This window comes from Pseudorca crassidens, chromosome 13 (assembly GCF_039906515.1).
Source record: "Pseudorca crassidens isolate mPseCra1 chromosome 13, mPseCra1.hap1, whole genome shotgun sequence".
Classification (NCBI taxonomy): Eukaryota; Metazoa; Chordata; class Mammalia; order Artiodactyla; family Delphinidae; genus Pseudorca; species Pseudorca crassidens.
The window spans coordinates 71,335,628-71,352,266 of record NC_090308.1 but is presented as its reverse complement, the minus strand read 5'-3'; the positions used below and the strand labels follow the sequence as shown (position 1 = coordinate 71,352,266).

Here is a 16,639-nt window from a genome sequence, read left to right as displayed (position 1 = left end):
TGTTATGTTGTAGGAGTTCTCTATAAATTTTGGATATTAAGTTCTTATCATATATATGATTTAAAAATATTTTCTCCCATTCAGTTGTCTTCTCACTTTCTTGATAGTGTCCTTTGAAGCACAAAAATTTTAATTTTGATCAAATCCAATTTATCTGTTTTCTTTTTTGTCATTTGTGCTTTTGGTGTTAGATATTATCTAAGAAATTGTGTCTAATCTAATCTCAAACAGATTTACTTTTATATTTTCTCCTAATATATGTTTTAAGGTTATAAGAAACTACCAAACTATTTTCCAAATGTATTGTTACATTTCCTTTTAATGACTTAATGGAAGTTTTAAAGAAGTCATTTTTTTTAAATTTCTTTAAAAATCAAGTGCCATAATTGGATAACTGTTTATAATACATCACAGTCAAAGGACTAACCTCCTTATTATTCAAAGAGCTATGTAAATAAATAAGTAAATATTAACAGTCAAGTAGAAAAATTGATTTGAACAGAAACTTAACCTAAGGAAATAAAAATAATTCAAAGGTACGAAAAAATTTTCAGTGTTATTTGTAAGAAGAGAAATAAAAATTTAAACTGTATGAAGATACCCATTTTCATATATCAGGTTGACAAAAACAAGAAACGTGTGGGTTAACACGGAAAAACAAATTGTCACACAGAGCTGGTGAGAATATAAATATACATAATCTTAAGACAAAGCATTACACTATTTAAATTGCAACTGTGTATATCGGAATATCTGGCAATTCTGCTTTGAAAGATTTATCCTGTAGGTGTGCTTGTATATTATGTAAGTATATTGCAACATTACTTACAATAGTAAATGGTTGTAAGCAGTATAAATGTCCATCATTAGGAGCCTAGTTAAATAAATAAGGATGCATCTGTGAAAGGAAGTATTTCTTTGGATATAAAAAATGAAGTTCTTTATGTAGTGTTAAGGAAAGCTCTGCAGAGTATGTTGTTAAATGAAAAAGGCAGAGTTTGGGATTATGCATGCATGTTTTTATTTACTTATATTTGCAGAAAGTATTCACTGGTAGTCTTGATTGTTTACACAAACAAAACTGGGTGGTTGGAAACAGATGGGGGAGAACCTTTTGGCTGTGTACTCTTTTGTGCTCCTTAATTTTAAACTATTATATTTACCTATTCAAAACAATGTACAAATGTGTAATTAGTGATAAAAGAAACTTGGAAGCATACTTCTATTTTTTGAGGAAAATGAGGCATTGTTACATTTTCATGGTAACTATTTCCCAGGGTAATACACAATAGGTACTAAAGACTCTCTTATTTTAGGTAGAAGCGGTAAGCACTTCGGTGCAAGATTCAAGTGTACTGGTACAGAGAAGCACACTGGACCTCATACTCTTCTGTTTTCCATTCCACATGAGTCAGGTAAAACAGTAATGCCAGTATCAACATAAGGCATTCTTTCGACATTCATAGATTCCTGATGTGTAGTTATTTTTAAAATTGGATTTAAGTTGTATTCTCTTGTTTTATAAACCAGTAAGTACATAGAAAACAAGTTCCCTTTTTAAGGAGCGGAATTTGTGAAATTTTGGGGAAAATAAGATTTATTGATTTGGATAAGAATATGAAGAATTAAATAGATTATTTCATACCTTTAAAAAAAAACTTTTAACCTTTAAAAAGCAAGAGGTATTGTTATTCATTGCTAGCTGTGAGTAAGCCAAGACTCTGAGACCCAGGCCTTCTACCTAGCTCTTATCTCTGTCCTAATGTCATCTTTTCTTGGTTTGGTGATTTGGGGGATGTATGTCAGACCCTTAGCAGAGTTGGCTGTAATTTGAAAGCCAAATATTTAGTTACTCTGACATTCTCTAGTACAGCTGAAATTTGAACAAGTGTTTGAACTGCACAGGTCCACTTATATGCAGATTTTTTTTCAATAGTAAATACTACAGTACTACAGAATCCATGGTTTTTTGAATCTAGGATATGAAACCGTGGATATGGAGGGCCGACTGAAATTCTGCTTGGATTTTCCATTAACTGTCGACACTCTTAACCCCCTCTTTGTTCATGGGTCAACTGTAGTTTCGTGACAGATGAGAATAACTCACTTAAATCGTAAATGAAGCTGGAACTTAATTTAATTACTATCCTCATTTTTTAAGGAAGTGATCTAAATTCTTTTGAGTTCTAAATTATGATGAGCAATTTAGAGCGCCAATGTGTAAGTATTCAGAATGGTGGAACTACATACCTAACAAATGTAATAAGAAATGGAAAACTTTTACCTCGGAAAAGTAAGTTTGTTTCTAAAATGTCATTAGCAGAAAAGACTATTATTTGGGATTTTGTAAGAGCTGTGGTTAGTAGATAACTAGTGAATTTTCATTATAATTGGCCATGGTCAAATTTTTCTTTTATTACTTTATTCAGGTTGAAATTGAGTTACTAATAATTGAAGAATCTTACACTTCATTGCCTATACTGTTCCCTAGTAATAGGAGCAGTATATTTATAGGGGTGGGACATAAACCACCCCCAGTTTCTATTTTAAGACTTGCCATCCTTAAGCCAAGGGCCTTTATTCTGCCTCTGGCTTTTCACAAAAACGGCTGCTGTGGCATATTGGTATAGTCTGAACTTACCAGTAGAGAGGTGGGCAAGCAGCCTGCAAGATAAGAATGATTTTTTACGATGGCTTCACAGGCGAATTCTGTTAAACGTTTAGAGAAGAGCTAACACCTATCCATCTCAAACTCTTCCAAAATATAACAGAGGGAGGAACCTTTCAAACTCATTCCACGAGGCCACCATCACCCTGATACCAAAACCAGACACAGATGTCACAAAGAAGGAAAACTACAGGCCAATATCACTGATGAACATAGATGCAAAATCCTCAACAAAATACTAGCAAACAGAATCCAACGCACATTAAAAGGATCATACACCATGATCAAGTGGGGTTTATTCCAGGGATGCAAGGATTCTTCAATATATGCAAATCAATCAGTATCATACACCATATTAACAAATTGAAGGAGAAAAACCATATGATCATCTCAGTCGATGCAGAGAAAGCTTTCGACAAAATTCAACATCCATTTATGATAAAAACCCTGCAGAAAGTAGGCATAGAGGGAACTTTCCTCAACATAATAAAGGCCATATGTGACAAACCCACAGCCAACATCGTCCTCAATGGTGAAAAACTGAAACCATTTCCTCTAAGATAAGGAACAAGACAAGGTTGCCCACTCTCACTACTATTATTCAACATAGTTTTGAAAGTTTTAGCCACAGCAATCAGAGAAGAAAAAGAAATAAAAGGAATCCAAATCAGAAAAGAAGTAAAGCTGTCACTGTTTGCAGATGACATGATACTGTACATAGAGAATCCTAAAGATGCTACCAGAAAACTACTAGAGCTAATCAATGAATTTGGTAAAGTAGCAGGATACAAAATGCACAGAAATCTCTGGCATTCCTATACACTAAGGATGAAAAATCTGAAAGTGAAATTAAGAAAACACTCCCATTTACCACTGCAACAAAAAGAATAAAATACCTAGGAATAAACCTACCCAGGGAGACAAAAAACCTGTATGCAGAAAATTATAAGACACTGATGAAAGAAATTAAAGATGATACAAATAGATGGAGAGATATACCATGTTCTTGGATTGGAAGAATCAACATTGTGAAAATGACTCTACTACCCAAAGCAATCTACAGATTCAATGCAATCCCTATCAAACTACCAATGGCATTTTTCACAGAATTAGAACAAAAAATTTCACAGTTTGTATAGAAACACAAAAGACCCCGAATAGCCAAAGCAATCTTGAGAACGAAAAACGGAGCTGGAGGAATCAGGCTCCCTGACTTCAGACTATACTACAAAGCTACAGTAATCAAGACAGTATGGTACTGGCACAAAAACAGAAATATAGATCAATGGGACAGGATAGAAAGCCCAGAGATAAACCTTTATCTTTGATAAAGGAGGCAAGAATATACAATGGAGAAAAGACAGCCTCTTCAATAAGTGGTGCTGGGAAAACTGGACAGCTACATGTAAAAGTATGAAATTAGAACACTCCCTAACACCATACACAAAAATAAACTCAAAATGGATTAAAGACCTAAATGTAAGGCCAGACACTATCAAACTCTTAGAGGAAAACATAGGCAGAACACTCTATGACATAAATCACAGCAAGATCCTTTTTGACCCACCTCCTAGAGAAATGGAAATAAAAATAAACAAATGGGACCTAATGAAACTTAAAAGCTTTCACACAGGAAAGGAAACCCTAAGCAAGACGAAAAGACAACCCTCAGAATGGGAGAAAATATTTGCAAATGAAGCAATTGACAAAGGATTAGTCACCAAAATTTACAAGCAGCTCATGCAGCTCAATATCAAAAAAACAAACAACCCAATCCAAAAATGGACAAAAGACCTAAATAGACATTTCTTCAAAGAAGATACACAGATTGCCAACAAACACATGAAAGAATGCTCAACATGATTAATCATTAGAGAAATGCAAATCAAAACTACAATGAGATACCATCTCACACCGGTCAGAATGGCCATCATCAAAAAATCTAGAAACAATAAATGCCGGAGAGGGTGTGGAGAAAAGGGAACACTCTTGCACTGTTGTTGGGAATGTAAATTGATACAGCCACCATGGAGAACAGTATGGAGGTTCCTTAAAAAACTAAAAATAGAAGTACCATATGACTCAGCAATCCCACTACTGGGCATATACCCTGAGAAAACCATAATTCAAAAAGAGTCATGTGCCAAAATGTTCATTGCAGCTCTGTTTACAATAGCCAGGACATGGAAGCAACCTAAGTGTCCATCTACAGATGAATGGATAAAGAAGATGTGGCACATATATACAATGGAATATTACTCAGCCATAAAAAGAATCGAAATTGAGTTATTTGTAGTGAGGTGGATGGACCTAGAGTCTGTCATACAGAGTGAAGTAAGTCAGAAAGAGAAAAATAAATACTGTATGCTAACACATATATATGGAATCTAAGAAAAAAAAAAAAAGCTCATGAAGAACCTAGGGGCAAGACGGGAATAAAGACACGGACCTACTAGAGTATGGACTTGAGGATATGGGGAGAGGGAAGGGTAAGCTGTGACAGAGTAAGAGAGTGGCATGGACATATATACACTACCAAACGTAAAATAGATAGCTAGTGGGAAGCAACCGCATAGCACAGGGAGATCAGCTCGGTGCTTTGTGACCACCAGAGGGGTGGGATAGGGAGGGTGGGAGGGAGGGAAACGCAAGAGGGAAGAGATATGGGAACATATGTGTATGTATAACTGATTCACTTTGTTATAAAGCAGAAACTAACACACCATTGTAAAGCAATTATACTCCAATAAAGATGTGAATGAATGAAAGAAAGGGAGGGAGGGAGGGAGGGAGGAAAGAAAGAAAGAAAGGAAAGAAAGAAAGGAAAGAAAGAAAGGAAAGAAAGAAAGAAAGAAGATTATGGCAAAGAAATATGTGGCTCAAAAGCCTAAAATGTTTATTAAAAAAACTTATTAACCTTTACTGTTAAACATTCCCATTGTTTTCTTCCCTTTCAAACTTTCAACGCTATTAGTCCTTTAATATACTGATAGATGATTCAGCAAGATCTGAAGAATTAAGTCATGGTAGACTTAAATTGACACGAACAATGTAATCTCACTAGACCAGTACTTCTCAACCTTTTTTCAGCCTGAGCTTCTTTCAGTACTTTCTAACTCTACCACCTCTGTATCCCTACCAACCAAAAAGATTTTCTCTGCCTTCCTTCTGTAATTTGTATTATGAAAACAATAGCTGTGTTGAATATGTTTTTTTAAAAGTACATACTCCACCCAGACCAATTCTAATACTCTTCCCCCCCATTACTATACCATATTATTAGATTACCTTAGAAAAAGGATCAAAGGATAATGACAGAGTATTCTTTGTTCCCCACTTTCCTCCTTTCCATGTCTTGCATGTAATAAACTCATAACAAGTATTGATTGTAATGGTAATTTAAGAGAGCCTTCATTAACTTATCCCAGAAAGAGTGATTGCTGTTAGGAGTGTTAGACTTTACAAGTTTATTAGACTCTCTTTATTAATTTTATGGAAAGTTGACCCTAATCTCTAGAAGTTAGACCTTTAATTGAGATTATAATAGAATTTTTTTCCATATTAGCAATACGTAGTGATGTCAGTAGTAATCAAGAAGTGACTTCTTACTTTCTTAGGAAAGTAAGTTTTTCTCTCAAAATAAGATTGGAAGACATTAGTACTTCTTATATCTTGTGACAGTATCTGTGACCTACATGTATCTGAGGTTAAATAGGTAGATCAGCAGTTCTTTGGTTTCAGGACCCCATTACACTCTTTAAAAATATTGAGGATCCTAAAAATTCTTTTGCTTATGTAGGTTAGATCTATCTATGTTTATCATATTATAAATTAAAACTGGCAAATTTTAAGATATTTACTAATTCATTTAAAATAACAATAACAAAGTTATCACATGAGTACAAATATTTTATGAGAGTATTTTCCAACACGTTAAAAAAAATTAGTAGATTAGCATTGTTTTCTATTTTTTGAAAATCTCTTTAATGTCTGGTCTAATAGTAGAAAGCAGAATGCTCGTATCTAGTTCAGCATTCACTCTGTTGTGATTTTTTTCTTTTGATTGAAGTATATGGATAAAATTTGATCTCACACAGATACTAGTTGGAAAAGGAAGGAGTATTTCAATAGCCTTTTTTGTTAAAATAGTATATTTTTCTTTGATACTACACCAAAACTCAACAAGCCATAGTTTTTTAAAAAATTAGTTGTAATATGAAGTCTAAAACCATATCAATGAACTTTTCGTAGTGTGTTTCATTAAAATCCACTGGTCTGTCTTGCACTTTGAATAGATCTTTTACCCATACATGCTTTTGTAACATCGTGATTGGTTGGTTGGAAAGTGTTGTTTTACTGAATTATGCATATGTCCCAAGTGTTAACACAGCAACAGTCACATTTACTAGTATCACCACTGATCTCATCAGTAAAGTTTGTTAGGTATTGGGAAGCTTTCAAGCCAGTTCGGTTCAGTTCAATATAATTTCAAGCCAAATACAAATTTTCCAAAATTCTAGTTTTCTCTTGGAAGCTTAAATTTTATTATTTGTAGTAATGAATATTAATTGTTTTCCCTTGAAGTGACAGGCTCAGCTTGTTTATTTTTGAGAAAATGTCTGCCAGGTGTCCAAGCCTGAATAATCATAGATCACATCAGTCATTCTTTCAGGTAAAAGTGATATTCTGTGACAAAAAGCTGGTAGTTCACCTCACAATTCAAATAGTCACACAAATGCTTTTTCTCGAGACATCCATCATGCTTCAGTTTACAGTAGGAGTGCTTTATGTATACTCCTTTCATTACACAGAATATTAAAAGGCAGGTACTCAAGAGTCAGTATTTAATAAAATAAATGTTTGCTGTTTAATCAGCATTCTTAAGTGAAAATGTTTTTTCTTTTTTTGTTTTTGACTTTTACTGTAAATACATAACAGTAAAAAATACAATGACTACAAGTACAGTGGATGCCACTGCTGGTACTGCTTCTTTTTGTGTTAAGATGCCAGCAGTTTTACCCAGTATTGCATGATCAGAGGAAATGTTAACACATCAAAAAAGGCAAATAACATCTTGGTATTGTTTTATATATTTTTTTTTACCTGTGGTCCTCCTGAAAGGCTCTTAGAGATCCCCAGGAGTCTGGGAACCGCCGTTTGAGAATTGCTTAGGTGAATAGAAGACATCTGTGTTCAGATGCGTGACTGTATTTTGGCAGCTGTTGATGATCTGTGTTCTGTAACATGTCAGTTATTTCTCTAAGATTCCTTTAAACTAAGCAAGTTGGGTGAATTCCTTTCTAATACTGTCTGTCAAAAAGCATGGTGTAGTAAAAAGTTGGGTAGTCTGATTAAGGAGAGGTGCATTCACTATCAGCTGGGCACCAACAAGGCATTTAAGTACTTAGGCCCTGTGAGGCTCTGGTCCTTTATTCTAAAGTGGTTGTGAGACTAGGTGATTTCTACCATACCTTCTAATGCTCAAATTCCAAAATTCTATTCTAAAGTGATTATCTAGTAATATTCTTAAAATTGCCAGCAATTTAATTAACTGCTTTCCTTTTTTCTTTTAACTTGAACCCTTTTAGCTAAAACCAGATCTCCTTTAGTAAATCATATTTTAAACATCTAATTAAGGCTATTAGGAAAGAGACAAAGAAAAAAGTGAATTATTTCTCTTTAAAAGACCTTCAGTAAAATGAAAAAAAGAAATTAAGATTTGTTAAAGCTGGGTGATGGTTACAAAAAGGGTTCATTATATTGTTTTCTGTATTTCTCTGTGTTTGAAATACTACAGGATAAAAATTTTAAAAAGAACAAGAAATGAAAGACTTGGAATTGATGAAGATAGTGAACTTCTGAAGAGTTTATTTATAGTCAGTTGACACCACTACGAATGTGAAAGACTAAAGGCATATTATTTTCTTTTGTCTGTCCCTTCTGGCTCCAATTTCTTTGTTTCTGACAGATTTTGCTAATATTGGATAGGATAAAAAACTTTAAAATGGAGGTTAAACTATTTCAGTTATAGTTTTAGGTATGCAACTAAATAGCTGTGTTATCCAGCTTTTCTGTTTCCTAATCTGTAACATGGAAGTAATAATTCCTGTGTTTGAAAGATCAAATGAGATAATGTTGTGTGAAAGTACCTCATAAACCCTCAAGTTCTGAATGTACTGTGAGGTAGTATTTTTTTAAAGAGGAAAGAAAGTAATATATTTTTGTATGTGATTAAGTACAACCACATTCCCAACTATTGCAGGCCACTCGACCAGACATGATAAGGATCTTGTCAGCAGCCCTGCACGTAGTATTAAGGAGGGATATGTCCCTGAACCGAAGACTTTATGCCTGGCTTCTCGGTAAGTGTTTGATGTGTGTGGTCTTAGCTAGGAAAGGATGAAGGGAAATTTTCCATACATAAGTATTATCAAGTTTATGTATGTCCTAAATTAAGAAACTAAAAGTTTACTTAAATAGATAATAAAAATAAAGACAGTATGAGTTGTGTATGGTATGAAGAAATCTCAAAAGCTTCTTAGTTGAAGAAGCTGTTTTAATCTATAGGTCATGTTCCCTTTGACAAGATTTTTTTCCCCTTATAAATTGAGGCTATTATACTCCAAGTATGTAGACAAAGAAGGATAAATTCATAATCAAAATAATGACATAATATCCAAAACTTGAAAGGAATCAGGACTAGTACTCCTGTCCCACACATGGTACCTGTCTCCCACTCAGGCAGTAAAATATTGTGTACACTTTGTTCTTCCATACTTTTTGTGAGTGTTTGGCCTGTCTTCACAACTCTTTACTGCCTAGAGTGAGAAGACACAATATAACTTATTTTGGATTTTCTGAATCTTCAGTTCTTTCACTGTTTGAAAAAAAACAAGATAATTCTGGAAGTTTACTATGATACTCACTTATGTATTGAATTGGTTTCCCTTTATTAAACTATCTAAAATGATCTCTCTTGCTGACATTGATTGGGCTACTAATTGGTAAGTGTTTAGTGCTGTTTTTGAGATATTTGCTGTTTTGGTATTTAGTGAACAACAGTTTTAAGAATTCCATTTTAATTTATTTTACAATTTGTTTCCATGGAGGTTTTGATAACAACGGTGCTATCATAGGACCCAGAAGCACAAGACACAGCAATCCTGAAGAACACGCTACTTACTATTTCACTACCTTTTCAAAAGAGTTGTTGGTTCAGGTAATGGATGCTTTCATTTTATTTTTTGGTTACTCCGTGACCACTGTAGTTACTCAACAAATAACAAATAAGACAAAGTCCTGCCTTGAATTAATTTACAGTTGAAGGGGTGGAGACAAGACTCACAAACTTCCTAAGAATGACTGTAACAAGCAAATGGCTGCAATGAAATAAGTAAGTAATGGTAAGCTAGACTCACTTCTGTGTAAGTCCTGAGATCTTTTTCTTCATTTACTTTGTTTTCATGAGTTCATCACAACATAGTTGCAGCTTCTCACCTGTCTGCCCTATGGAAGTTGGAGCTCTTCCAAAAATGAGCCAGGACCTGTGTTATTTACTCTGAAATTCCAGGGAAATTTGGGTTGCAACAAGAATTTAAATGTTAAAACTACTTTTGTAATGGAAATATTAAAATGATCTATAGGCTTATTTCATATTATTTTTACTTCAGTTAAATTTATTCAAGATATCTTAAACTGAGAGAGTACATGGTATCTGAAACAGTTTGAAATAAGTGAAGTTATAAGAATACAGTTTTGAGTTACTAATGAGGAAATAATTGCATAATAGTAGATACTGCCATGATAATGAGTGATAGTTTGGGGCATGTTGACAGTCAAGAGGAACATTTTTATCTTTTAGGAAATCACATAATTCATGAATTTATTTTTCTAGATTTTCTTCACATTTTCTCTAGAAAAAAAGGTGGAAAAGTTAAGCCCTTTCTTCTTCTGTCAAGAGAAATGAATATAACTTTTCTTTTCCCCCAGCAGAGGAAAAAAGCCAACTTCAGCAAAAGAACTTCAGAAAAGCAATAGGAGATGTAAATCTCTGTTTACATATGGTTGTATATAAAAATATTTTTCTTAAGAAAAAATTTTTGAATTTGTTTACTTAAATGACTAATGTACTTTTTCTTCTTTGAAGGCAATGGTGGGGATCTTACAAGTGAATGGATTTGGAGAAGAGAGCACTTTAATGCAGGATCTAAAACCTTTTCGTATTTTAATCAGTTTACTGGACAAACCTGAGCTAGGTAATATATACTATCCTAACTATCCTAGGGCGTAAGATCATATGTGGTTGTTTTGTATTGCTTCATGATAAATATAAGACAAAGTCATTACTTAGAAAAATTTCTGTATTTTGAGGTGGCCTTTAAATACAGGTTCTCAACAATTCCTTACCTAAAATTCACTCTAGAACATTAAGAAGATACAGATGTACATTCAGCTGGTATGTTATCATATGTCTACCCTGTACTACGTAGGTAGCAGAGGAGTCACCTTAAAGGTGCTCTCTAAGCCCCTCTTAATCCTGATTAAGGTACTGAAATCGAAACACTGATGATCTGTCATGACTATCTTATAGTTCACAGAATTCAAGGATTTGAGCAAAAGTATTTTAGTCATACCCCTCAACCTTCTTCCCCACATCCCCTTTGTTTTATGTGTTTTCCCTTTCTTCACTGTGTACTTCTTATATACTAGATCTCTTGGGAAGATAGTTACGGCACCTGAGACAGAAATTAAGAAAAACTGAAAATATTAGCAATGATAAAGTGAAATAATTATGTAGTTTTATTAAATTATGTGCAGAAGTTTTTTTTCTTCTTTTTTTTAATGTACAGAAGTTTTAGCAAATATGCATAAGTTCTCTCACCAACTCTTAAAAGAAAAATGAAAACATTTAAATATAAAAATAACTTGAGTTGTACCAGTGGCTCTATTACATGGTAATAGATGGAAGTTCAGGAAGTTTTCTGAGGAGATTGGCGTCTCTTATAGCAGTAAAGTTTAGCCTTGTGCACCTTTGTATTATTTTAATTAATAATAGTAATATAAGTTACATTCATTGAGTACTCATTATATTCCGGGAACCATGCTACCCATCTTACAGAATTTTTCCTGACCCTTACACTGATAGTCCCATAAGTTTGCTATTATCCTCATTCTGCATGAAGAAACCAAAGCTGAAAGAAGTTAAATAACTTGTCCAAGCTAATAGAGCTATTAACTGGCAAAACCAGTTTCCCTGATTTTGTCATTTCTATTACATCAACCTATATAGTTAGATAAACATTTGTTCAGTTCTTTGCTATTTTACTGTTAGCCTCTCAGGATGTGAAGTTTAGTTTCACTTCTGGAAAAAACATTATTTTTTCAAAATACCTGTTTTAAAGCATACTTTAATTGTGCCAATTTGTAGATAATCATGATTTGTAGTATTAATTATTGTCTTTAATATGTATATTAATTTTAGGACCTGTAATTCTAGAAGACGTCCTCATTGAAGTGTTTAGAACATTATATTCTCAGTGTAAAGCAGAATTGGATCTTCAGATGGAACCGCCCTTCAGCAAGGATCATGCTCAGTTAAGCAGGTGGATTACCAAAAAATTAAGCATGGCACAAAGGTCCTCCTTTATTAATATTTGTAAAGTAGACATTGCTATATGAAATTTGTGTTATGAATGAGTGAGTTTGATTTAAAGTATCGCTATATTTTAGTAATGTGAACTCTCATAATTAACTGCACTGACCTTTCAAACAGGCATGTGTAGCATGAGTGCTGTGTACAATGCCACCACCTTCCAGGGTTGGTTCTCAGCCTCACCAGTTTAGAAAACTAAATTTTAGCAGTTAATGTGAAGATATAGATTCCAGGGAATTCATTCACACTTATCAAACTCACAAGAGATTAGCTTTCACATGTCAGTTAATAATGAAAGCTGTACCTTGCTTGGTAACCAGGCCTGGTAGTTTGCACAGGGTAGTGCCCTCTTCGTGCCTTGACACACTCAGGAGACCAAAGCATAGATCAGAAGAAGACTTGACCACAGAATTAAATGAATCAGAGGGCACTAGGCGTTCTTTAAAGACTTTTTTTCAAGTGATGGTTCTTTCTTCTTTCAAATTATTTCTATATATATGTGTGTGTGTGTGTATATATATACACATTTTTTTTTTAATCCCTGGGAGAAGTCATATAACATTAGCATATCCTCTTCTCTAAGTCAGTGGTAGATACATGCTGACAAAGTCTTACTTTTTCATTTCTTCTCTACTTTAAAGAGCCTACCTGTTTTCCAGTCTCATTTATCATTATGACAGAGGATCCAAGACAACAATTTCTTTTACATACTTTGCATAATTTTATTTTATTAATTAATTAATTAATTTTTTTTGGCTGCACTGCGTGGCTTGTGGGATCTTAGTTCCCTGACCAGGGATTGAACCTGGGCAGAGTCCTAACTACTGGACCACCAGGGAATTCTCACTTTGCATTTTATTAGTGTCACCTTGGTGACACTTTGGAGATAACCTGGGCTTTCCTAAAGCATACTTTTATATATTAAAACTTTTTAAGACAGTTTTTGATTTCTGATAAATATAATCCCCTCTGATTTTTGTTTGAGCAGTTAATATTGACTAACCTTGTACTCTGTTTCATTCTGTACACTGCCTGATAATTTATTTTGTCCCATAGAGTATTTAATTAGCCTTTCGTGCTATAACATGCTAGTTGTATTGACAGTACATCACTATATAGAAAAATAATTGTTTTAATTGTTAGAAAGGGTGACAGGAGATGGTAGTTAGGTGGGTATTTAATGGGCTAGAGGGCTCCCACTTGAAATAACGAAGTTATTTTTCCCTGATGGAATTACAGTAAAAGTGGCTATTGCCAGGATTACTTCTTTTTGTTGTTATTGTTTTTTCAACCTAAAAATAATAATTTGATTGAAACTCACCAAGATAAACTTAACCTTTCTCAAACAAATCCTGAATAGTACAGGAAAGCAGAGAAAATTCTTTCAGAATCAAGGCTGTCAAAATCAAATCACCGGGCCTTCCCTGGTGGCGCAGTAGTTAAGAATCCGTCTGCCAATACAGGCGACATGGGTTTGAACCCTGGTCCAGGAAGATCCCACATGCCGCGGAGCAACTAAGCCCATGTGCTACAACTACTGAGCCTGCACTCTAGAGCCCGCAAGCCACAACTACTGAACCTGCGTGACACAACTACTGAAGCCCGTGCACCTAGAGCTCCACAAGAGAAGCCACCGCAATAAGAAGCCTGCTCACCACAACGAAGAGTAGCCCTTGCTCACCACAACTAGAGAAAGCTCGCACGCAGCAACGAAGACCCAACATAACCAAAGATTAATTAATTAATTAATTTTTAAAAAATCACTCAGTTTATATGTGTCAAGGGAAACAAAGGAATTTAATGCCAAATTCACCATCAGGCTCTCAAAATAGTTCAAAAAGAACTTCTTGTTCTTCTGCTGAAAGCACAGCTATTTTTCTTATGCAAGGTTAATTTCTGATCTTGATCATACATTTGAGTTATGAAAACTCAAATTTGGAAAAATAACTACACATAAAGTGATAAAGTGACAGTAGATAAAAATTATTTTTTGCAATATTCTCACTAGCAAGTTTTCTAGCAAATACTTAGGAATATGTACTCCCCTAACAACATTCCACTCACATTTAAATTTGAAAAAGTAGATGTTATATTTATCAGTTTTTGTTTTTTCTTTTTTTTTAGTAAATTAAGGGAAAATAAGAAAACAGCAGAACTGATTAAAACTGCCAACCTTCTCTTTAATTCCTTTGAGCCTTATTATATGTGGGATTATGTTGCACGTTGGTTTGAAGAATGTTGTAGGTACGTTAAACTGTTTTATTCATTTTCATTTAATAGCATTCAAAGCCAGTCTTTGTTATTTTTTTTTAAGTTCTTGAGTTTAATGAAAAGAATGTTCTTTTATACATTTTACTACTACTACTGACAACTATCATTTAATGGCCATAATCTGTCTCTACCATGTCACTCTAGAATACAGAATCATTGATCGTATTATCTTAGATTTGAAAAGGAGTTTAGAGATGAGTTATTCAATCACCAGCATAGATGAAAGATTTTCCCTCTCCAATCGATAGTAATCCAGTTTTTCTTTGTTGCAGAGAAAGTAGCAAATTTGTGGCTGGTGCCTCAGCACACTTTCCCAAAATGCTTCTCACTTTGAATAACAAAAAGGTCCTCGGTCACTTTTATGTTTTTAAAAACATAGAACCAGCCCATATTATCATCCACTCCTTAGGTCGTAAAGCTTAAAAAATGCTCAGAAAACCCAGTAATACTAGTGAACCTGGGTAGAATTTCTGTCTGGATTCTAGACCAAATTCTCTCAGCAGCAGATTAACCTCTCAAGCCTTGGGAGCATAGAGTCAACAAGTAAGCACTTATGATCTCGGGATTAGAAGTCTTTTATAAATATAAAATTAATCCCTTTAACGATTTAGAAAGTTGCTTGCTTACTCATTGAACAGCTACTGGGCACCCAGTGGAAAGGCACTATACTAGACGTATAGACAGTGCCTGTCTTCAAAGAGCTCACAGCAGGAACAAGTAAGACATGCTCATGCATATTCCTAGTACTGTATTAAACTAAAGGTTACAGGTGCCTTAAGAGAGAGATTAAGATGTGGTAGGAATGTAGAGGAATTGTGGGTGTCTTTTCACCACCTGGCCCTGGCCCAGGTTTCTACTTTGTTTTCACATTCACAAACATACACATATACCCTTCTCTAGCTAACCTGGACTATTCCTTGAACAACATTAACTGAGCCTTCAGTGATGCTGCTGAGCTTTCACTCATGTTATTTTTTTGAAAATATTCTTCTCCCTAGTCCATCTGGTAAGGTCCTATAAAGAGGTCACCCTGTTTCAGAAGCCTTCTATGACTCCCTCAAATCTCCCATCAGAGTCAGCTTCTCCTACCCTATCACATTGTTAGGTTATTTGTCTATAGGCTTATATTTCTTGCTGGCTAGGGACTCTAGCATATTCTTACTTTGTGTCTTCAGAGTGTAGGGCAGTGTATGGGCAGATAGGATTAATGTGATTTAATGTGCATATTTGTTGGAGGAATAATCTCTACTACTTGTATCAGAAGAGGCTTCTTAGAGGAGGTACCATTTGAAGGATGGCTGCATTCTGGATGTGAGAGAATGAGGCTGGGAGAGGGTGCCTATCCAGGGGGACAGGTTGATATGAACAAAGGCCCTGAGGTTAGAAATCAAGCAGCAAATAGTCCATTTTAACTAGGAGATGAGGTCTGTAGTGGGAGAAATAGGAAATAAGTCCCAAATAGAACCATCCAGAACACTTGGAAGTTCAGGATGGGTGTCATAGGGAGAGGTTCAGCCTAGGAATCTTGCTTTGGGAATTTTCCATGGAGAGATACAGTAGTGTCCTAGGGGAAAGGGAACATACTTCATCACAAGAAGTTAACCGTGTGCATCCCAATGTTGATATGACTCATTTAAAGAACAATGATATCATCACATGTATTCACATCACTTGATAGGATACTTGATAAAGTGAATTTTGTCCTTTTAGGAGGACACAGCATGCCAGACTTCAGAGTGGGCCTGGAGATGTTAACGACTCATCTGAGTTACAGCTGACCAATTTCTGCTTACTGGTGGATTTTTTGTTGGATATAGTTTCTTTGGTAAGATCACCCTGGTGAAAAAATATTGAGGAAATGTAATAACATAGTTCAAATATTTCATTTTGGAAATAGACCTCATCTTCAAATAAATATCATTTTTTAAATTAAATTGATTTTCCCCCTTTTGGTATAGCATTTTAAATAAAATTTTTGAAATGTTTTGTCCTCTGACATACATTATATGTAATACATATACCATTCTTATATAATACATGGAATATAT

At 34.5% G+C, this 16,639-nt stretch overlaps 1 protein-coding gene across 7 annotated transcripts in view; it reads left to right on the top strand.

Annotated features, from left to right (window-relative positions):
* Window positions 1-16,639, top strand: part of DOP1A (DOP1 leucine zipper like protein A) — a 109,424-nt gene that overhangs the window by 38,250 nt on the left and 54,535 nt on the right. For all 7 annotated transcript variants that reach the window (XR_010933829.1, XM_067702676.1, XM_067702673.1 and 4 more), the window contains exons 6-12: window positions 1,321-1,415; window positions 8,931-9,030; window positions 9,778-9,887; window positions 10,815-10,923; window positions 12,150-12,270; window positions 14,445-14,564; window positions 16,302-16,416. Coding sequence is in view for 6 of the 7 variants with exons in the window: in XM_067702676.1 (XP_067558777.1) it covers window positions 1,321-1,415; window positions 8,931-9,030; window positions 9,778-9,887; window positions 10,815-10,923; window positions 12,150-12,270; window positions 14,445-14,564; window positions 16,302-16,416 (770 nt within the window). In the remaining variant the exon portion in view is untranslated. The remainder of the gene's footprint in view (window positions 1-1,320; window positions 1,416-8,930; window positions 9,031-9,777; window positions 9,888-10,814; window positions 10,924-12,149; window positions 12,271-14,444; window positions 14,565-16,301; window positions 16,417-16,639) is intronic.